The 22,456-nt window shown below is 48.2% G+C and overlaps 1 protein-coding gene across 7 annotated transcripts in view; it reads left to right on the forward strand.

The window, feature by feature from the left end:
* AGBL3 (ATP/GTP binding protein like 3) overlaps positions 1 to 9,973 on the forward strand; it is an 80,147-nt gene extending 70,174 nt beyond the window's left edge. For 5 of the 7 annotated variants that reach the window (XM_030548414.1, XM_030548412.1, XM_030548411.1 and 2 more), the window contains 5 exons: positions 1,821 to 2,009; positions 4,114 to 4,162; positions 5,604 to 5,806; positions 7,419 to 7,671; positions 9,023 to 9,973. In XM_030548414.1, coding sequence (XP_030404274.1) covers positions 1,821 to 2,009; positions 4,114 to 4,162; positions 5,604 to 5,806; positions 7,419 to 7,671; positions 9,023 to 9,419 — 1,091 coding nt within the window. In that variant the 3' untranslated portion in view covers positions 9,420 to 9,973. The remainder of the gene's footprint in view (positions 1 to 1,820; positions 2,010 to 4,113; positions 4,163 to 5,603; positions 5,807 to 7,418; positions 7,672 to 9,022) is intronic. The other 2 variants (XM_030548417.1, XM_030548415.1) reach the window with 2 other exon arrangements.
* The last annotated feature ends 12,483 nt before the right edge of the window (positions 9,974 to 22,456 follow it).

Consider the following 22,456-nt stretch of genomic DNA (forward strand, 5'->3'; position numbering starts at 1 on the left):
CATCTCACTGCACATTCTACCACAGCTCAGGCTTCATCAGCCGCCTTCCTGGCCCATGTACCAATCCAGGAAATATGTCGCGAAGCTACCTGGTCCTTGGTCCACACCTTTGCTTCTCACTATGCTCTGGTCCAACAATCTAGAGATGATGCAGCCTTTGGCTCAGCAGTTCTGCACTCTGCCACATCTCACTCCGACCCCACCGCCTAGGTAAGGCTTGGGAATCACCTAACTGGAATGGATATGAGCAATCACTCGAAGAAGAAAAAACGGTTACTCACCTTTGTAACTGTTGTTCTTCGAGATGTGTTGCTCATATCCATACCAAACCCACCCTCCTTCCCCTCTGTCAGAGTAGCCGGCAAGAAGGAACTGAGAGGTGGCTGGGTCGGCTGGGGTATATATCCGGTGCCATAGCGGTGCCACTCCAGGGGGCGCCCAGCCAACCCACTGAGTGTTGCTAGGGTAAAAAGTCTTCCAACGAACATGCACACGGCGCGCACACACCTAACTGGAATGGATATGAGCAACACATCTCAAAGAACAGTTACAAAGGTGAGTAACCGTCTTTTCTGCTGCAGCCTTCACCACGACCAGCTCCACTATACCAGCTGTGCTGCTCCTCTAGCCGACCCGTGAGCCACTCCAGCCATCTCTGCAAACCGCTTCACTCCATTCACTGTTCCATGAGCTGCTCCAACATGCTGCAAACTGCTCCGCTCTGCCAGCCGCTTAGCGATAGGTCTTCAGGCTCCCCCACTAGTTAACACAGCACTCAGTGATTTCAGCTCTTAGTAGGGGAGCCCTGGTGCTGGTGCACCATTGGCCCAACATGAATTCAGCTCAGCAGTCTCTAGATGGACTCCTAATGGGATCAAAATTAGCTCTACTCTTTAACAGTGGATAGAGGAGGATGTGCAATTGGTGTTCCAGGCCCTCAAAAGGGGCCCATACCATCAGGCACGCGCACCCACCCACCAGTCCCCAACCTCTCTCAATTCACTGGGTTTTGGAACCCATGTCCTTTGTCTAGCAAGTACTACTTAATTTAGGTTGAGTCATTTCTGTCATAAAGCAGTCTCATAGTTCCTCATTCACATAATTAGGGTGACAGCACTTTTTTTTCCTCCTGCCCCAATAACAAAGAAATTGGGGATCCCAGCTGTCAAAATAACCATCCCAGGCTGCCGTGGGCTTGTGCTAGGTGAGGTGGGTGTGCCAATGCAAATACCTGGAATCCCTTTCCACACTCCCTGAGATTCTTTCCACACTCCCCATAATTCACCACCAGATGTCAGGATAGAGCTCATCCTGACTCTGCTTACATCTATATTCACATCTACACAGATATAGTACAAATACATATACCAGCCCAGGTATTCTGGAGGGACAGATTAAAAAAATCTGGCCTTGTTGTTTTGTTGTTTTTTTTTCGCCTCAGCCTCTAACTGTGGGCACAAAGAGTTCTAGGAATAACTGAGTTCAGTGAGACTATTCATGTTCTTAAAGTTAGGCACAGGCTTAAATGCTTTGCTTGTTCAAGGTCTGTCTGCATAAGAAGAGGTTAACAAGGAACTTGAACATTCATTAGTGGAACACGATTTCTGAGATTTGGCCTGCAGCCTTTAGAGGGGTTATACACAGTCCTCAGCTATTGTATTCCATATCCAAAAATTAACAATTTTATAGAGATTTGTAGATTATATTCTGACAGGTTTTCCTGGAAATGGCACTAGCTAAAGGAAGAATGACTAAACAATAACTAATGGAAATGCATGATTAAATACATTTATCTTTGACATTGATTATTGTTTTCTTAGACTTGGACTGGACCAATGTGTCCCAACCTCTAAAACATTTCATATCCCAGAGACTTTTTCTCCCTCCTGCCATCCTCAAACAAATGTGCTATATAGGTTCAACAGCAGGGAATGGGGCAATTTCTGGGTGTCAGCTTCCCAAGGTGATGAATAGGCCGAAAGTGAAAGAAAAAAAGGCACAGCGAAGAGGTGAGGAGTAGTGGAAACTGGGACGGGTAAAACATATCTAGAATTTTGAATTCCATATTAACATTAGAGATAATCAGACAGCTGACAATCCCCAGAGAAAGACTGTTGGGATCTAATTATTGTTTTTATTACAGTAGTGCTTAGGGGTGGGTTAGGTGCTCTCTACGTACATGGGAGGAGACACTGTCCTTCTCTTTAAGAGTTTACAATGTCAGGGCTTGTCTACATCAGAAAGTTGCAGCGCTGGTGAGGGAGTTACAGCGCTGCAACTTTGAAGGTGTACACATCTGCAGGGCACCACCAGCGCTGCAACTCCCTGTTTGCAGCGCTGGCCGTACTCCCGTTTTGTCTCGGGTGTAGAGGATCCAGCGCTGGTGATCCAGCGCTGGTAATCCAATGTAGACAGTTACCAGCGCTTTTCTTGACCTCCGTGGAAGGAGGAAGCCTCTGGTAATCAAGCTGGTTTCCTTTCCCGGTTTGCTCTCTCGGTCCCGGAGCCAGCCAGCAAACCGCAGGGAAGGAGACCTGCTTGCTCGGGGTTCCGGGACCGAGAGAGCAAACCGGGAAAGGAGACCAGCTTCGCCGCGGTTTGCTCTCGCGTTCCCGGAGCCAGCCAGCAAACCGCAGGGAAGGAGACCTGCTTGCTCGGGGTTCCGGGACCGAGAGAGCAAACCGGGAACGCCGCGGGAACGCCGCGGTTTGCTCTCTCGGTCCCGGAACCCCGAGCAAGCAGGTCTCCTTCCCTGCGGTTTGCTGGCTGGCTCCGGGACTGAGAGAGCAAACCGCGGCGTTCCCGGTTTGCTCTCTCGGTCCCGGAACCCCGAGCAAGCAGGTCTCCTTCCCTGCGGTTTGCTGGCTGGCTCCGGGACCGAGAGAGCAAACCGCGGCGTTCCCGGTTTGCTCTCTCGGTCCCGGAACCCCGAGCAAGCAGGTCTCCTTCCCTGCGGTTTGCTGGCTGGCTCCGGGACCGAGAGAGCAAACCGCGGCGTTCCCGGTTTGCTCTCTCGGTCCCGGAACCCCGAGCAAGCAGGTCTCCTTCCCTGCGGTTTGCTGGCTGGCTCCGGGACCGAGAGAGCAAACCGCGGCGAAGCTGGTTTCCTTTCCCGGTTTGCTCTCTCGTCCCGGAACCCCCCTTGAAGCCGCCCAACAGCGCTGCAGTGTGGCCACATCTAACACCACTTGCAGCGCTGGTTGCTGTAAGTGTGGCCACTCTGCAGCGCTGGCCCTATACAGCTGTACTAATACAGCTGTAACAACCAGCGCTGCAAAATTTTAGATGTAGACATGGCCTCAGTAGGCAAAACATTCAAAGTGAGGGCGAAAGGAAATATTATTGTCCCAATTTTACAGATGGAGAATGGAGGCTCAAAAAGATGAAGTGACTTGCCCCAAGTCACACAGGAAGTCTGTGACAGGGTCAGATATTGAACCCAGAGATCCTGAGTCACACATATTGAAACTAGGTGCAGTAGAGGGGACTTTTCTCTGGATTTTGATAGAACTATACTAACAAATGTGATCTTGGGCAAATCACTTAACTGCTCTATGCCTCAGTTTCCCTATCTGTAAAATAAAAATAATAATACTTCCGTGCTTCATAGGGGTGCTGAAAGTAATTCATTAATGTTAAAGGTGCTCAGATGCTAAAGTATTGAGCACATTAGAAATTATTATAATGTAAATAAATAAAATCAGCATTTACTCATATTCAATTGAAGTTATAATGTATGTTGCTCATCTACCAAACTTAAATGGTCTAAATTTTGTTTAATCTGAAGGCTATTTGATCAGTTGTGCTGTTTCAAATATCAAGGTAAATCCAGCTGAGGTACTAGCAGGATAATGGATATATGCTCCAAGGCCAAAATGTTCAAAACTGCATGCCTAAAATTAGGCTACTAATCTGTACTTAAGCACCTAAATAAGTTGCTTGATTTTCAGAGGTCCTAAGCACCCACAACTCCCAATGACTTACATTAGCTATCAAAAGTAGGAGTAAACTGTAAAGACAAACATCAGGGTATTGTATTGTGTGTTGAACTATTTCCTCTAAATCTGACATGCACATTCATTACAGTGAGGATTTCTTTCCCACTTTTTATAGTAAAGCTGCCTGTTACAACCTCCATCAAGCAAGTGGGAAAATGCTTCAGGTAAGAGAACATTATATTTGATTTCCAAAATTTCTCTTGGAGGGGAAAGAGTGATCCCAGCTTGATTTTTCAAAGTCCTTCTTTATGATGTGGAGAGGGAAAGAGACTGAAACAGAGATTAAAATCATTTACCGGGGAAGGATGATCCCCTTTTGGAAGATGATTTTCAGAGGTGGTGGTGGCTTTTTTTCCCCCGCTGATCTTTTTTATTTATCTGACTTTCTGTTCTTCTGTCATTTTGTCTTGCCATTTTAGGCCCCAGTTCTGCAAATCCTTATACATGTGCTTAACTTTAAACATGTGATTTGCCCCACTGAAATCAATGGGACTACTCACATACTTACAGGTAAGACATGGATATCTGCACTTCCAGGTTTGGGCTGTCTTGGCAGTGAAATCTGAAGGCTGTATCCTCTTCTGGATGTGCAGGACTTTTATATCAGTAACATTGGTGCTCAGTGTTCATTAAGTACATAAATACCTACCTACTGATAGGCTGTTAGTTCCCTTTGCTTGTTCAATATGCACAGTAAGCTATTCCTGGGTTGGAAGTGCCTGGTGGTATGTTATTCAAAAGTAGAATCAGTGCTACTGGTAGCCAGTCAAATTGCAGGATGGCAGAAAATTACTTATTACATTTGAAAAAGGATAAAGCTTTGGCCAGTCAGCATCCAGTTTATTTATAAAAGTACCATATGCTTTAAAAAAAAATACTTTTATACCAAAGATGGCTTGCATGAGTGGCTAACAGTAGACTTATTGTCTGAATCTCAGTATGCAGCAGAGAAAGAACCTTCACAAGAGCCAGACCAAGACTTGAAAACTCTTTGCTTATTATTATTACTATTATTATTGCGGTAGCACCCAGGAGCACCAGTCATGGACCGGAATCCCAGTGTGCTAGGAACTGTACAAACACAGGACAAAAAGCTAGTCCCTGCCCCAGAAGGCTTATGCAATAAGCTTAACCATTAAATTTTCTATATTGAGAGTTAAAGCAAAACCCACCTTTTCGTTTAAGCTTTCCCACAATAGTACCTTATTTCTCATACTTTTGTATTAAAAAAAAACTAAGCCTATCTTCCCAGAAAGGGAAAAAAGAAATATCATTGTTCCTGTTTTTTACTCTTGAGCTACTCTGGTGACTCTCCAGTACTCCTGGGATGGGCACCAGTATAAGATCCTGGATGGATGGTGGTACAGTGGCCAAATGTCATTTGCATCAGTATCCATCAGATAAAATGATTGGGCCACCATAGTTTGTTTTGTACAGTTGAACTATATGGGAAAATGCCCCCCCATACACACTTTAACTTGGCATTAATGTAACAACAGGAGATCCTCCAGCTGTAACAGTGTCATTGTCTTTTATATACAGATTTATAGTCACAAATTAGTCTGGAAATAAATGAATTACTGGTGTGAATGCCATTTCTTTCAGCTCTGAGAGACTGACTCAGGGTGCCGAAGAGAATGTTCTTGAAAAGAATTGTTTGCCACTGGGGTTAGGAGAAAGCATGTCCGAAGATGCAACCTTACCTAAGAGAGCAAACCTCTATTCACCGTTCTTCAAGATAACATCTCAAAGTGTAGAGAAGCACCAACGCAGAGGGGTCACCAGCTGCACAGAAAAGACACTTACCTGTATGAAAGGTTTTTTATATGTTTTTAATTAAAGTATTCTAGGTGCCAAAAGACAACAGGATTTGCTTTTGTTTAGTGTATTCCCTAGTCCAGATATCCCAAAGCATTTTACAAAGCAATGAGTTAGATGATGGAAGTGCAAGGATTGTGCTGAAAAATACAGCAACCATTAGGTTTTCAGCAATGACTTACATGCCAGAGGATGGCAGAACTGGTTTCATTGAGTAAATTTACCAGGATGTAGGAGATGAATCTATATCTTTTCCACTGGATGTTAACCTCTGCCCAATCTGCAGCGCCCCCTACAGGGCAGAAGCTGGGTGAGGAGTGGGACTGAAACCTCGATCCCCGGCACCCCCCCCAGGACTGAAGCTGGGAGGGACAGGATTGAAGCTCCAATCCCCAGCACCCCCCCGGCTGAAACCGGGTGAGGCATGGGACTGAAGCCCAAATCCCTGGCACCCCTTGCAGAGCTGAAGCCGGGAGGCACGGGGCTGAATCCCAGAGCCCCAAGCCCTGGTGCTCCCTGTGGGGCAGAACCCTGAGCCCATGGTGGGCTGGGTTGGGGACATGGAGGGCATTGCTTCCCCCCACACCAAAGTGCAGTGTAAGAGCACCGTCTCGAGGGCAGCTCCACGTCTCCCTGAGCACCCACCGCCATCTCCTCTCCTCCCACCCCCAGCCAGGTCAGAGGCAGGAAGCCAGAGCCGGGCAGTGCGGGGCAACTCCTGCTCTGACTGGTGCCATGGAGCAGGCAATGGCAGCATTCCCTGGTCTCCTGCTCGTGCCCCAGATTGAAGCTTCTCCTCAGGTCCCAGCCCCCTTTGCTCCAGCAGAGGCAGCCAGTAAGAGCCCCCTAGGTGGGGAGACCTGGCTTTGTGGCTGGCAGACCCATCTGGGAACAGGGACTGCAAGGGAGTCCTCCTGCACACAGCCCCTAACACCCATCTCCCTATACCCTGAGCTACACCCTTGCTGCAGCCTGAGCTACCCCCTGCCTGCACAAAGGCCCTAGCAGCTGCCTCCCTGCACCCCGAGTTACCCCCATAGCTGCATACAGCCCCTAGCCACCCTCTCCCTGCACCCACAGCCACCCCTGTGTGCACACAGACCCAGCTACCCTCTGTCTGCACACAGCCCCTAGCTACCCCCTCCCTGCACCTTAAGCTGTTTTCAATTTTTTTGAGCTAAGCACCCCACCTTTGAGTTATAATTTAAATGTATAAACTCCCTCCATGGACCCCACCGTGCGGAGGTGGCTCAAACCTTGCTGACCCCTGACTCCCCCAAATAGAAGTCAAACTACGCCTATGCCCAAGGTCCCTGCCCTGAGGCACACTCCCCTCCCCTGGGTCCTGGAGTTCTTATAGCATGTCGAGCAGGGCCTCAGAGAGAAAGCTGAGAACCCCTGCACTATAGTATATTAGGCTGTAAAGCATGTTGTAGATCACTGCTCATACTGGATGCACCCTGCTGCCAGACTTTCCATTCTTGTAAGCTAAACTAAACGATCAGAGTAGGTTCGCATTTCACTAAAACCATGTATCATCTTAGCTAATAAAGAATTCACACATGGCTGATGTGGTGTAGCTTTTTTTCCTTTTTGGCCCAGATCTGGATCGCTATGCAAAGAGCAGTTCAAGGAGGGAAGAAAGAAAAGTGAAGAACAGGTCACCACTGAAAAGTTCAAGGTCCTGCCGAAACAGGACAACAAACCAAGGAGCGAATGTTAGGATGATCAAGTCATGCCAGACACAAGAATCATTGCAACTTTCTCTCCCTATAGTGCCTGGTGCAAAGGACAGGGAATCCAATGAAAAGTGTCATGAGAGTGAACCACAGCCAAAATCCTTTGGCCAGCACCGGTAGGTGAAGAAAAGTCCAGTTACTGAACTTGCCTATCCTGTCAGTGATATGTTGAATGTACATTGTGGCATGAACAATGAGGGTGTCAGCACTAACAGAAGCAAAAGTTCTTGCTTTATTTCTAAGCCATACACAGCTGGGCAACTGAAAAATGAGGGATCTCACCTGCTCAGGGATTTCTCTGTCCTCACTGCACAAGCTTACTTTTGAGTCTCTCCTGAGTAGAAACTTCCACTTGTGGTCTATCATATGCATTGTTTTTTTGTAATGCAAACTCCTACCCAGTAGCAACTGAGCTAAGAACATAGCCCTCATTTTTGTTTGGCATCTCAAGCTGATCTTGACTCTTGATCCCTGATACACATGTTGAGAGATTTATTCACTAAGCCACTCAACCTATCTTTTGAGACTGACATACATATCTCATGATCTGTGATAGATAAATTGGAGAGTCATAAACCATATAGATTATAATAATTATCATCTGTCATCCAGGAGAATCCCATAGCACTTTACATAGGTATCATTTTATTGACAGTGGATACCTGAGAGTTGATTTGCAACCATTTATGAGGCATGATACTATACAACAGTTTAGCACAGGAAGTAAAAAATATCTCATATCCAATTGAACCTTAGCTGTTTAAATTTCCCAACATGTTCAGTTACCCAGCATGCAATTTGGCTAGGACTGCCCTCTCACTACCTCTTCTTTATCTCCACCTCTCAACGGTTTGTACCCCAAAACTAAGTCAAAACCCAGTACTGAGCAGTTCAACTGAGTGTGGCCAGCACTGGATTTAGCCAATAGTACAAGAAATCTCCTTTGATTATATTTGTATGCTGCTAGAAAGAGTTATTAACTACAATATAGAATTTGTAAAATACCTAGAATGATAGATCGATTGATTTGATAGACAGAATTGGACAGGGCCGCGCTGGGGGGGCAGGCAAGTGGGACAATTTGCCCCAGCCCTGCAGGGACCCCCACGAGAGTTTTTCAGGGCCCCTGGAGCAGGGTCCTTCACTTGCTCCGGAGGCCCCAGAAAACTCATGCGGGGCCCGGGCCCCTGGAGCTTCTTCCGCTCTGGGTCTTCAGTGACAATTCGGCGGTGGGGGGTCCTTCCGTTCCGGGACCTGCTGCCGAAGTGCTAGGTCTTCGGCAGCAATTTGGCTGCGGGGCCCTCCGCCACCGAAGACCCCAGGCCTCCTGAATCCTCTGGACAGCCCTGGAATTGGAGGACATAGCCACCAGATGGTATTTTGTAGACATGTCTATAATACAAGTTGAATAGGGTGGACTGAGATACATGTAAGGCACTAACTGACATATTTTGTTTTTCTATACAGAGCAGACCTGGCAACTTGTTCAAATATGAAAGGGAACATGGCCAGGCCTACATTATCAAGCAAAGTTATTTTACTGTCCCAACATGACAACGTAGAAACATTCCATCCAGCATCTTTGCTATGTGCCATGAAGAAGACATCAACAAAAGGATTATTGTGCAATAGTGAGACCAAGGCAGTGGCTAAGAGAAAAACTCTGGAGCCTGGGTCACAAACTCTACTTACAAGACCTTCCAGTCGCAACTGGGTGAATTTCCTGTCAGGCTTAGAAATTGATGCAAATGTTGTGAAAAACGGTACCTTACAAGCTAAAATATACAGCCAGCCAGGCTCCATTCAGACAGGACATCAACTCTGGGAAATGAGTGGCTTCACATCAGATACTCTGAGGGATTAGGACTCCAGTCCTGGGGAAACCCTTTGGCAGGAGTACTGTGAAAATGCAGCAGAAGTGTATACAGTGCAAAGAAGTTTAGCCTCACACTGTCCTGCAAGACAGATTCTAGATTTCCAGAACCTCTGAGTGACAGCTAAAGAAGGCACAGCATTTAAGTTTCTTTTAGAATTTTTTCATTTTTTAATTGTCAGTGAATTTCAGACATAAGAAAAACACCTGAATCATCTGACTTCTTCAGAATTAAAGTGATGTCTGACCAGAATGGAAAACTAAAAAGGGGAAGGATTTGTGTTACTCAATTCAGACCCTACCAGCCACTTTAAGAAACAGTGCTAATGGACTTCTAGGGGAATTCCATCTAGTTCTGTACAGCTGATGGTTGCTAGTCACAGATTAGGACCTTTGGGGGAATATAGAGAATGCAGATCAGGGACTGCCTATGCTAGAGAGTCTGGGGAAGTAAAGGAGGATGTTGTTCCACTGTGAGGCAAAAGCAAAAAGCAGAAGTTTATTCTAAAATTAAAAAGCTAAAAGTAAAGTGTCTTTAAAAATTCCATCTTGTTGTATGTCTTGCTATGGTGCTGGATCCCAGATGTGACTAGAACTGCTGTCTTTGTTGCTGTCCATCTAATCCATTATACTTATGCCTATTTAATATTTGTTCCTTCCCCAAGATGGGCCAGGATTAATCCCAAGGACACTAGCTTGGGGTTTGAGAAGATCAGTAGAGTTGGCTAAAAGTGCTAAGTGCAGAGATGCTTTTCTCAGTACTCAGACGATACCTGAGTCCATTGTATCCCAGAACCTCGCTGTGCGTTTAGTGTTAGTTGTGACTAGAATAAAGGTGTGCTGTTCGAACATGTGACTCTATGAGAAGAGCTTAACATATGGGGCAATGAAGCAATGCATGTTTCTGGTTTTATTCCTTGAACTGACATACAGTGTACCCCACAAAATAGAAATTATTAGACATTCTTACATCAGTAAACTGAACAGGAAGTTTCCTGGAAACCCCAGGACTGGATTTCCATGTAATTCCTAATTGCCTCGGTTAATGATAGGCACTGTAGGAAACCTGCAAGTAGTGGGACAGATCCTGAGCTGTGACCAATGTGCCTCAGCATAGCTCCAGAGCAGACTGTAAAGATGCCATTTGCACCCTCCTGATCATTGGGCAGCTCAGCGCCAGTCCAGTCCACTGGCACAGATTAGATCAGTCTACTTTAACCTGCACCAACAGTCAGCAACCTCCAGGGCCTAGTCTGGCAGCCACAGCTTTGAGGCAGGATGGCCTACAAGCTGCAGCAGCCATACCCCACCAGAAGGGATTCCTCTCTGCACAGGGAATCCTCAAACAGCCAAGGAGAATTCCCACGCAGCTGAGTAAACTGGTTTCAAGGGAGTTTTTCAGGGAGGTTCCAAGAGAGCTCATGCAGTTTGTGATGAATCCTGGAACACAGGCAGTGAGTTACATGGGTCTGTGGTTCCCATGCTCCAGCAATATTCAGGCCCCAGCGGCCCAGCTTCACCAGTGTTGGGGGCTGGGTCTCTCCCCCAGCCCTGCCTGCCACCCTGCATGACTCCCACAGAGCATCCCCTGACCCCACCTGCTGCCCCCACATGCCTCCCCCAGAGCGTCCCTGCCTGTGCCCTGGGCAGCGGGCGGCTGCCCTTCTGCTCTGCGCTGTGCTCCCTTGCTGGCGGCTGCTGCTGCTGGCTACAAAAGGGAGCGGTGTGGTGGTAGGCTGAGGTGTTTGGGTGGAGGTTCAGAGGAGCGAGTGACTGAGTGCAGCAGCTCAGGGAGCCCCAGGTGACTGCTCAGCCCACTTTGGGCTTTTTCTTTCCCTTCCTCTCTTCTGCTTTTCTTTTATTTTGCTAGTTTCCCTTCTTTGTGGCTGTAGCCAGGGCACTCCGACCCCTCCCCTCCACACTTCCTCCTCCCCATCTCCACTTTGGGGGACGAAACTCAGGCTGTTTTTCTGTCTCCTGGCAGCAAACAACTTCACCGGTTCTCCTCCTCTCCTCTCCCACTGAGCCAGCTTCTTTCCCCTCTGTCTCCTTGGGTGCAGTGTAGCCTTTTGTTTCCCCGTGGCCAGCAGGACTTCTCGCTGCACCTCCCGCACGTGAGCAGCTCCTTTCAGCTTCTCCCGGGATGCAGCATGAAGTCTCGCCCGCCACCCCACCCCAAGCTCTCTCCGGAGTTGAAGGTGGGGAAAAGTTTGTTGATTGTCAGTTTTCCCTCTGAACTTTCGTCGCTCTTGTTTTTGAATGAGGATTTCTTGCTCTGGGAAAGTGTAACTCCCTGGACCTGAGATGGGCCCTAGGAGCAGGTGCAGTGACAGTGGTGCAGGTTAGTGCGCTGTCAGGTGGGGGGAGCCCTCCCCAGGAGCTCGCTGCTGCTGGCAGGGAGAGGATTTGGGGCCACCCGGGGGGGGGCAAGTGGGGCAATTTGCCCTGGGCCCCGCAGGGGTCCCGCGAGCCGCTCCGGGTTTTTGGTGCACTTCGGTGGCGGGCCCTTCACTCGCTCCGAGTCTTTGGCGGCGGGTCCTTCAATGCAGGAGACTCCGAGCAAGTGAAGGACCCGCCGCCACCCAAGTGCTGCGGAAGCTTCGGAGCGCCGCCCGGTGAGTACAAGCGCTGCAAGCGGCAGAAGGAAAAAAAAGCCGCGGTCGGCGGCACTTAGGTCGCTCTACCCTAGGGTGACCAGACGTCCCGATATCTGCTTGTTTGTCCCGCGTCCCGACCAATAAAAACAAACGCTCCTTCGCGCCCTTCCCCGCCCCCTTCTTCCCCCATTGGCTCCCTCCCCAAATCCCCGCCCCCTCACTGCCCCATGGCTCCCTCCCCAAATCCCCGCCTCTTGCCAAGCCCGCCGTGCCCAGGAGACGCAGGGAAGCGCTGGGCCGGGGTGAGTGAGTTCGGTTTGGCGCCGAGCAGGCGGCACTCGGGCGCGGTACTGGAGGGAGAGCAGCGGGCGGCCCGCGGGGCCAGGCGGTGGCTGTTCTCCCCACCTGGGCAGCGGGACTCGAGAGCAGCCGCTGCTGCAGCTCCCACTGCTGCGGGGGTAGGAAGTGGCCAAGCACGTGGCGCTCGGCGGCTGCGGCTTTAACTCCGGCTCCCGGGTCCGAACCCCCCGAGCGGGGACCCAGCAGCGCTCACGCTGCGCCCAGCCCCTGGCCAGTCGTGTCTGGGCTGGCTGCCCAGCTGGTGCAATCCCGCGGCGGAGGCATCGGCAGCCCAGCCCCGTTCGTTCCCCTGCGGGACCCGAGCGGGATGGGGAGGGGGCTGGGGCTTGCTGCCCCCACTCCGGGGCCGCCCGCGGGATTGCACCAGCCGGGCAGCCAGCCCAGACGCGACTGGCCAGAGGCTGGGCGCAGCGTGCGCGCTGGGTCCCCGCAGCAGGCCCGGGCTCGGGGGGTTCAGGCCCGGGGGCCAGCGCCAGCGCCGCAGCCGCCGAGCTTGGCCAGCGGCCGCTTCCTCCCCCCGCAGCAGTGGGAGCTGCAGCAGCTGTTGCTCCCGAGTCCCGCTGCCCAGGTGGGGAGAACAGCCGCCGGCGGGCCACCTCCTACTCTCCCTCCAGCTACCGCGCCCGAGTCCTGCCTGCTCGGCGCTAGGCCGGACTCACAGTCTCCTGGGCCTTGCTCCAGCCCTTGCGGGGGGAGGAGGAATCGGGGGTGGGGAGTGGTTGTTGTGTTGTTGGGGTTTTTTTTGGTTTGTTTGTTTGTGTTTGTTGCTCTGCGGCCTTTTTTTTCCCCTTTGCCCCTGCCCCGCCCCGACCCCTCGCGTCCCGATATTTGACCTGGGTGATCTGGTCACCCTATTCTACCCCACTGCTTCATGCTTCAGCTGCATTCAGGGGCGGGTCCTTCCTTCCGAGAGGGACCCGCTGCTGAATTGCCAAAGACCTGGCCCTGCTCCAGGCCCCCTGAATCCTCTGCGTGGCCCTGAGAGGGTTGGGGGGCTGCCTGCACCCCAAACTCCTGATCCCTGGCCCCACCCCAGAGCCTGCACCCCCAGCCAGAGCCCTCACCTCCCTGCACCTTTAGCCTCTGCCCCAGCCCTGAGCCTCCTCCTGAACCCTTCATCCCTGGCTCCACCCTGCAGTCCCCACCCCTACATTGTGCAATATAGGGAAACCATTCAACGCTTACTGTTTCCAGTCCATTTTTACATTATTTTAAATATATATATATATATATATATATATATATATATATAGGCTTACAAGGCAGGTGGGGGGGTGGGGCAGGACTTGGACCCATTGTGGGCACCACCAAAAATTATACCAATCTGATGCCCCTGTCCCAGAAATGTGTATCTATTACCATAGTGGAACATATCCACACTCACATGAAATGTGGGTCAGATAATAGAGAGCCCCAAAAGGAACCCCCTCTCATATTTACTCAGCTTTATATCACAACAAACACAGCTTCCCTATGCCCTGGGAATGTCACAGTAACATAGAGTTGACTTCCTTCTCTTGTGTACTGAACAATAGGATATTGCAAGTAAACAGGATAATGCTGTAACTGTAGTTGCTTCAGCTGTATCCTGAGCCAGTAGTGATCTCAAGATAGCTCATTTCAGTACAGCGCTTCAAACCTCTAAACACTCACTCCGCGCATGTGACTAGTGAGATCGGTGTATGAAATGTTAAGGCTTGATCCCATAAAGACTTACAGATATGACTAGCTTTACAGCCTTTGCACAGAAGATTCACACTTGCTTCTCTCCAGCTGGCTGTTCCAGCAGCTTTTCCTGCAGTTGAAAGAAAACATGAAGTGGGTTAGGTCCAGCATGCAGATGTTACAAACAGTATTGATACCTCACCAGGATTACAAATTACAGTATCAGTTTAAAACGATGGTACATTTAGTAGGAGGTCATGGCCTGACCCCCAAACACTCCTCACGGGCCCTGAAGCACTCTACCTCCAGGTATAGCAGCCTCAACAGCCGTGGTGGATGTGGGGCTGTTACCTGCACACTTTAGGGCACACACCTTTACTCAGTTCCTAGGACTCAAGGCATAACCTGATTGATTTACACACCCTTGCCCTTTCCCAGGTCTCTGGCTGGGCTCTGGGCGAAAGGCACCTACCCTTACTCAGTTTCTAGGGCTTAGGGCCACCCATGCCCAATTCCTCAGGCTCCGAGTGTAATCTGGTTCACTTAAGTACCCACTCTTACCCATTTCCTAGGGCTCGGGGCATACTCCTCTGTGCATTTCCAGGATCTTTTTACCAGTGAAAGAACCTTACACAGTAATATCCTTATCTTCTATTTATTAACAATTACCAAGCAAAATACACATGCTAAGCATACAGTGCTGTGCTCACCAAGGCTGATCACACAGGTGGACTTTCCCTATTGCCCAGGCAAGTTCAGTCTCATCTGGATTCTGGTTGCTTCATGTCACAGTCATGCAGAGGATTCTTAGCAGCTCTGCTCTTGGGCTGTGTCTTCGGGGGTGAGTTCTACTTTCAGGTCTTTCCTTCCTATTATTCTTTTCCCTTTTCCTTTCTTTTTCCTTCCCAGCTGGTCTCCTTCTTGGACCTCAGTTTATCTAGTGAAACTTGAGTTCCGCTTAGCTATACTTCAATCATTTTACTGAAATGTTAGAAAATAATTTTTGACCAGTCCTAACATATTGTGAAATAATTCATACCCCACCATCTTCGTTGATTTAAATCTTGTAAAATTAATTGTGACAGAAACAATCAAAGAAGCAGACAGAAATCACAGAGATAAACAAAATAGATTTCACACCCCCAACTGTTGATAAGATTCCTTGCCAGACAGAGGGCCATCAAACAAAGTTTTCTTTAAACATGTTAGGGCTTGGCTACACTTGAAACTCCAAAGCGCTGCCACGGGAGCGCTCCCGCAGCAGCGCTTTGAAGTGCGAGTGTGGTCGTGGCGCCAGCTCTGGGGGAGAGCTCTCCCAGCACTACAGGTACTCCACCTCCCCGTGGGGATTAGCTTGCAGTGCTGGGAGCACGGCTCCCAGCGCTGGGGCACTGTTTACACTGGTGCTTTACAGCACTGTAACTTGCTGCCCTCAGGGGTGTGTTTTTTCACATCCCTGAGAGAGAAAGTTGCAGCGCTGTAAAGTGCCAGTGTAGCCAAGGCCTTAGGAGATTCCTTGCTTATCTGACGATGGTGCCTTCTTAACAGCCCAATATTACATTGTTTTGATATAATTTAGAAGGAATGTGAGAATGTGACTTCCTGAGTCTTGACTCATGGCTGCTGTTCTCCTACTACGGCTGCAGAAAAAGGCCTCAGACCTTACAAGGCAAGGTACCTGGGGAATCCTGCCTCCCAGGAACACAAACCCAGCCTCCTTGAAAAACAAATAGTGAAGCAAAGCAAGCAGTAAAAGCTATGGTCACCTGTCATAAACAGATAGTCAAGGGTTAATAGAACAGAAGTACTTCATATCTCTTTTGCCTGTAAAGGGTCAAGTTCAGTAAGCCAGGCTGTCAGATGACCAGAGGACCAATCAGGGGACAGGATACTTTCAAATCTTGAAGGAGGGAAGTTTTTGTGTGTGCTATTAGATTTTCGTTGTTCACTCTGGGCGCTCAGAGGGACCAGATGTGCAACCAGGTTTCTCACCAGTCTCTCTGATATAAGCTCTTGTAAGTTCAGAATAATGAGTGCTAGGTAGACAAAGCGAGTTAGGCTTATGTTTGTTTTCTTTATTTACAAATGTGTATTTGGCTGGGAGGAGTTCAAATGTGTATTTGGCTGGAAGGATTTTAATCTGTACTTGTATACTTAGGCTGGGAGGGTATTCCCAGTGTCTATAGCTGAAAGACCCTGTAACATATTCCATCTTAAATTTACAAAGAAAATTTTTACTGTTTTTTCTTTCTTTGATTAAAAGCTTTTCTTGTTTAAGAACCTGATTGTTTTTTTACTCTGGTGAGACCCCATGGGACGGGGTCTGGATTGACCAGGGACTTGGTGGGGAGAAAGGAGGGAAGGGGAAGAGAGAGGTTAATTTCTCTCTGTGTTAGGATTACTTTCTCTCTCAGGAAGAGTCAGGGAGGGGGAGAGGGAAGGAGCAGGGAAGATGAATTTTCCGCTCTGTTAAAAGATTCAAGGAGTTTGAATCACAGTAATCTTCCAGGGTAACCCAGGGAGGGGAAGCCTGGGAGAGGAAACAGTGAGGGAAGGGGTTTACTTTCCTTGTGTTAAGATCCAGAGGGTCTGGGTCTTGGGGGTCCCCGGGCAAGGTTTTGGGGGGACCAGAGTGTACCAGGCACTGGAATTCCTGGTTGGTGGCAGCATTACAGGTTCTAAGCTGTTAATTGAGCTTAGAGGAATTCATGCTGGTACCTCATCTTTTGGACGCTAAGGTTCAGAGTGGGGAATTATACCATGACACCACCAATGACAATAAGTAAAATGTAACATTTCTAAGTCAGCTACCTCCTCTGCTGATTCCAGTTGGTTATTGTGCCCTTCACTGAGCCAGGACCTGCTTTGCTTATATACCTCAAGCCTAACTGCATGAAGCATCCCCTTTTTATCTTAATCCAGAGCATCATCTGAGACAAATCAGCATTTTCACTTGTGATTTGAAACAGGATTGGAATTCATGTCTCCAGAAAGGACAACATAGTAACTCACTCGGTGCTTTTTCCAGCCTCCTCCTGTTGTATATGCCCTTTATTCAGGGAATAGTCTTTCATGTCACTTGTTTTATATGTGCTTCTATTGCACTTTTACATTCTCTAGTTACTGGTCTTTTTCTTAGGCCTTGTCTACAGTGGCAAATTTCTGCACAGTAAAGCAGCTTTCTGCATTGTAACTCCTGGGTCTATACACTGCCAAGCAGGGCTGGATCCAGCTTTTTTGCCGCCCCAGGCAGGGCTGCCCGGGGGGCAAGTGGGGCAATTTGCCCTGGGTCCCGCAGGGGCCCCCATGAGAGTTTTTCGGGGCCCCTGGAGCGGAGTCCTTCACTTGCTCCCGGGACCCCGGAAAATTCTGGTGGGGCCCGGGCCCCCGGAGCTTCTTCCACTCCAGGTCTTCGGTGACAATTTGGCGGTGGGAGGTCCTTCTGCTCTGGGACCCACTGCCGAAGTGCCCCGAAGACCCGCTGTGGGGGGTCCTTCTGCCCCAAGACCCGCCACCGAATTGCCGGGTCTTCGGTGGCAATTCGGTGGCGAGGGGCTCACGTCACCGAAGACCCCAGGCCCCTGAATCCTCTGGGCAGCCCTGGCCCCAGGCTGCGAAAAAAAAAAGAAGAAAAAAAAGAAAAACCTGATTGAGCTCCCACCGAATTGCTGCCGAAGACTAAAGTGGACCGATTCAGCTGCCACCGAAGTGCCACTGCCGCTGACCGGACTTGCCACCCCAACAAAGGATGGAGTGCCGCCCCTTTCTGTTGGCCGCCCCTGGTACCTGCTTTCTTCACTGGTGCCTGGAGCCGGCCCTGTTGCCAAGCCACTTAGTGCGCCAAAACTGTGCAGCTGCAGCTGTGACAAATTTGATCACAGAGACCCCCTTGGGACTATCACCTGCTGTGCTTGAATTACCTCTGAGCCATTTTCCCTGCCAGCTTGGGACTCCAGAACCCCACCTCGTTGAGCCAGACATGCTAGCCTGCTACAACATAGACCCAGGTCTGGGCCACACCCCCAAAGCTGCAGACTTAAACTAAAAACTGCTCAGCATGTTTCCTATCTCCAGCACCCAGATACCCAGTTCCCAATGGGAGCCAAACCCCCAAAAATCTGTTTTACTCTGTATAAAGCTTATAAAGGATAAATTCCTAAATTGTCCACCCTCTATATCACTGATAGAGATGCACAGCTGTTTGCTCCCCCAGGTATTAATCACTTACTCTGGGTTCATTAATAAACAAAAGTTATTTTATTAAGTAAAAAAAGTAGTATTTAAGTGGTTTCAAGTAATAACAGACAGAACAAAGTAAGTCACCAAGCAAAATAAAGCAAAAACATTCAAGTCTAAGCCTAATACATTAAGAAACTGATTACAGGTAATATGTCACCCTCAGAGATAAAACATTATGGACTGCAATGTCACAGCAGCGCTGTAAAAAAACCACCTCGATGAGAGGTGTACAGCTTTCTGCGCCGGCGGTACAGCACCATGGTGCCAGTGCAGACACCCTTGTTGATTACACTGCTGCAATTGGCCTCCAGGAGGTGTCCCACAATGCCTCTTCTCGCCTCTCTGGTCATTGGTTTGAATTCTACTGCCCTGCCCTCAGGTGACCAACCATCATCCCCACCCCTTCTTCGGGAATTTTAAAATTCCTTCCTGTTTGCTTGGTGACACATGTGGTGGTCTCAGCGCATCTTTCCAGGTGACCATGCCTGCTCCATGCACTAGGCATCCCCTGCTTGGAGCAATGCCTAGCTGCTGGACCTCATCAGCATTTGGGGAGAGGAGGCTGTCCAATCCCAGCTGCACTCCAGCAGTAGGAATTATGATACCTACAAACAGATTTCATGATGCATGACAGAAAGGGGCCATGACTGGGACACACTGCAGTGCAGGGTCAAAGTGAAGGAGCTGCAGAATGCCTACCACAAGGCACAGGAGGCAAACTGCCACTCCGATGATGCGCCCACAAGCTTCTGGTTATTCAAAGAACTGGACACAATACTTGATGGTGACCTCTGTCATAGTATAATTCCCAACTCTGGACCTTAGCGTCCAGGATATGGGTACTAGCCTAAAGTCCTCTAAGCTTAATTACCAGCTTAGATTCTGTAGCGCTGCCAACAATCAGGAATTCCAGGGCCTGATACCCTCTGGTCCCCCCAAACCCTTCCCTGGGAACCCCCAAGACCCAGATTCCTTGAGTCTCACAACAAAGGGGAATAAACCATTTCCCTTCCCCCTCCTTTCTTCCTCCCAGCTCTTTCCTGCCCTGGGTACACTAGGAGACCACCGTGATTCAACTCCTTGAATCACCACACCGAGAGGAATGTTAACTTCCCCCTCCCTTCTTCCCCGGAGAGAGATACAGAGATAAACGCAGAAAGCAGGTTTTTCTTCCCTCCTCCCTTTCCTTTCTCCTACCAATTCCCTGGTGAGTGCAGACTCCCTTCCCTGAAGTCTTACAAAAGATAACCAAAAAAATCAATTAGATTTAAAAAAAAAGAGAAAAACTTTAATAAAGAAGGAAAAACATAAAAATTGTCTCTGTAATCAAGATGGTAAATATACAGGGGGGGGTTAGCTTATAGACAATAGAAAGAAGCTTTCTCCAGCAGAAACACAATTTAAGCTACTTCCAGCAAGTACACATCTGCAAATAAAGAAAAACAAGTTAAAAGACTATAACCGCCTTTTTACTTACTCACTATTCTGAATAGATAAGAGACTGTAGCAGGGAGATTGGCAGAAACCTGGTTGCACCTCTAGTCCCGTCTAGGACCCAGAGAGAACAACACACAAACCCAAAACCCACAAACAAAGGCTTCCGTCCACCTAGATTTGAAAGTATCTTGTTTCCTGATTGGTCCTCTGGTCAGGTGTTTGGGTCCCTGTTTGTTAATTCTTTACAGGTAAAAGAGACATTAACCCTTAACTATCTGTTTATGACAACCTCACCTCCACTGCAAAGGCCACTGTGGATACTTCGGTGGCTTGCGTGCCAGTCAAGAGTGGACCAAGCCAGGAGGAGGAAATCTTCAACGAGGATGTGGAATGGGAGGCAGAGGGGGACCCAGAGGCAGACGATGACTTGGAGGTGTGAAAGTAGAATGAATTATATTGTAAAAATAGAAAGGATTAAAGAAATGCTGTCTGTACCTTTAAGAAAAACTGTTGGAATGCTGCAATCCAGGTGTCAGGAATACAGACATTCACATAGAACAATTGCACCATTTAAGGGCAATTGGTGAAGTATTAGCCTCAGATCCATAAAGAGTTAGAAAGGAAGTAGGATATGCATGCTGTGCCCCAGGTGAATTTTGCAGTTTTGCTTTCTTTGTTCCTTTGTCTGATTCCCGCTCTTTTATCTGTATAAATAAGACTGTTTTGGCCTTGCATGGCCGCTCACATATTCTGAATGTTATTGGCAGAGCACTGTGCTAATAAAACAGAGTGGTCTGACAAATTGTGAGTCCTGATTCTAACTTTGACAATTTGGAGGTTCCACCGAGATGGCAACCGTCTTCACTGGGGCTGTGTGATTCCTGACTGTTTTTGTGGGATGACCGTGGCAGCCGGCACCTGGGCATTTGGCCCGAGCGGTCCTCCACTAGAGCGGAAAGGCGCACAGCCACAGTGAGGTCTACGCCATCGAACCTGTTGGTTCCCACTCTGTTCTGGTAGGGATCCCGGGATCTGACATCAGGAATCTGGTCAGGTAATTTTTTCTGTGTTTTGTCCGGACTGAGGACTGTCCTGTCTCTGTGTCTATCTGTCCTCTTGTGGAGTGTTTGAGTCTGGGTGCCGCCTCTGTCTGGGGATCGGCCGACCAAGGGGTTCCTGTCCCCGCGGTCTCAGTGAGTGAAATCTGCACAATTGCAGCCGCACCACACCTTGGGTAAAACCCTTAGTGTGAAAGCAAGGGCAATTGAGGCAGTAGCCTGTGGGCTCCTTTTATGTGTTGCAGCAGGCATCGCTCTGACGAACCTGAATTTCCTTCTTGTGTGATTGGTGTGTGAAAGTCCTCCTGTACTTGTAACCAGACGTCTACGTCGGGACAGTTCCCTAAATGAACGCCGGCTCATTTTATGTATTTAGGATGGGTCCAGACTCCTGTAAAAAGGGTCAAGACTCCTGTAAATTTCTGGGAAAATGGTCTAGGCTAACTCAGGAGGATCCCAAAACTCAGTGGCCACTGTTAAAATCTTGGAACAAAGACTGAGTGGACGTCTTAAAGGACAAACTTGGCCAACCTAAAACTAAATTGGCTAAAGGAGAGGTTAATTGTTTCATGCAGTGGTGGGAAGAGGCAAATCATAGGTGGACAAAATCAAAACTGGCCTCTCTCACTTATTCAAATAATAAGTTAAAAGCTTTATTAAAAGCCTCCTCTCCCACCACTAGACCGAGCGCTCCCCTTTACCCCGTTCTCCAAACCCTAGATCGATCCAAACCCCTTCATACTCCCATCTCATTGTAAAAAGGACAAAAAGTCCCTTGTTCTGTTCCCCTTTGTTGTCTGCCTCAGAAACTGATTCTTTATAGTGTCCCACTACCAATTCAGCAAGGTTGGGGGCGGGGGGGGGCTCCTCAACTAGCCCCCACCCTTTCTGGTCCCTTTCCTTAAACATTTCTTTCAAAATTGTGACATAACCACAATATCATTCACAAACGGTTCATTGAAAAAAGCAGGATCGGGCCCAGACAAGCAGGCAAGCAACAGAAAAGAAACAGGTTGAAAGCCCTAAGGGAATAGTGTCAGGAGTAAAAAAAAGTAGTAAGTGCAGGCATGAACCCCTGGAACAATACTTAAAAGGGTGAAATCTAAGGTAATAAAGGTGTCATTTTGGAACATAAACAAGTGATTTAAGAAAAAAGAGTGAAAAGTTAACTATAGAGGCTGAAAAGAATTAAGCAGTTAAACTTTGTGAAAAATGTTAAAAAGGACCATGTTAAAGAGAGAGAATTCTTGGTTTCTTTGCAGAAATTCTGAAGGGAAAATGGGCCCTTTTCCAGAAGAGTGCTTGTAAATAATCCTTATATATATACAGCTATGTAAAAACAAAACAGTGTAAAAAAAAAATGTTAAGAAAAAGAAAATGTGTATGTATCTATTTGTCTGTGTATGTAAAGTTCTAAGAATCTAAACCAACACATCTGGTTTGTAAAACTACTGTTTTGTAGGTGTAAGATAAATTGATTTTGTTTTTGTTTTTAATGCCACTAAAAATTCATTTGACTCTTTGATTCAAAGTTGCAAAACTGACAGACCTTTTTGCAAGACACAGGTAATTAGTGTTGTTTGGCTTTGGGATTTAGCATTTAACCCTTAAGGGGTAACTTAATTCTTTACAAAAATTAAAATGTTTTTAAATAAAAACCAAGTCATGGCTG

The sequence above is a fragment of the Gopherus evgoodei genome, chromosome 1 (assembly GCF_007399415.2).
Source record: "Gopherus evgoodei ecotype Sinaloan lineage chromosome 1, rGopEvg1_v1.p, whole genome shotgun sequence".
In the NCBI taxonomy this organism is placed as follows: domain Eukaryota; kingdom Metazoa; phylum Chordata; order Testudines; family Testudinidae; genus Gopherus; species Gopherus evgoodei.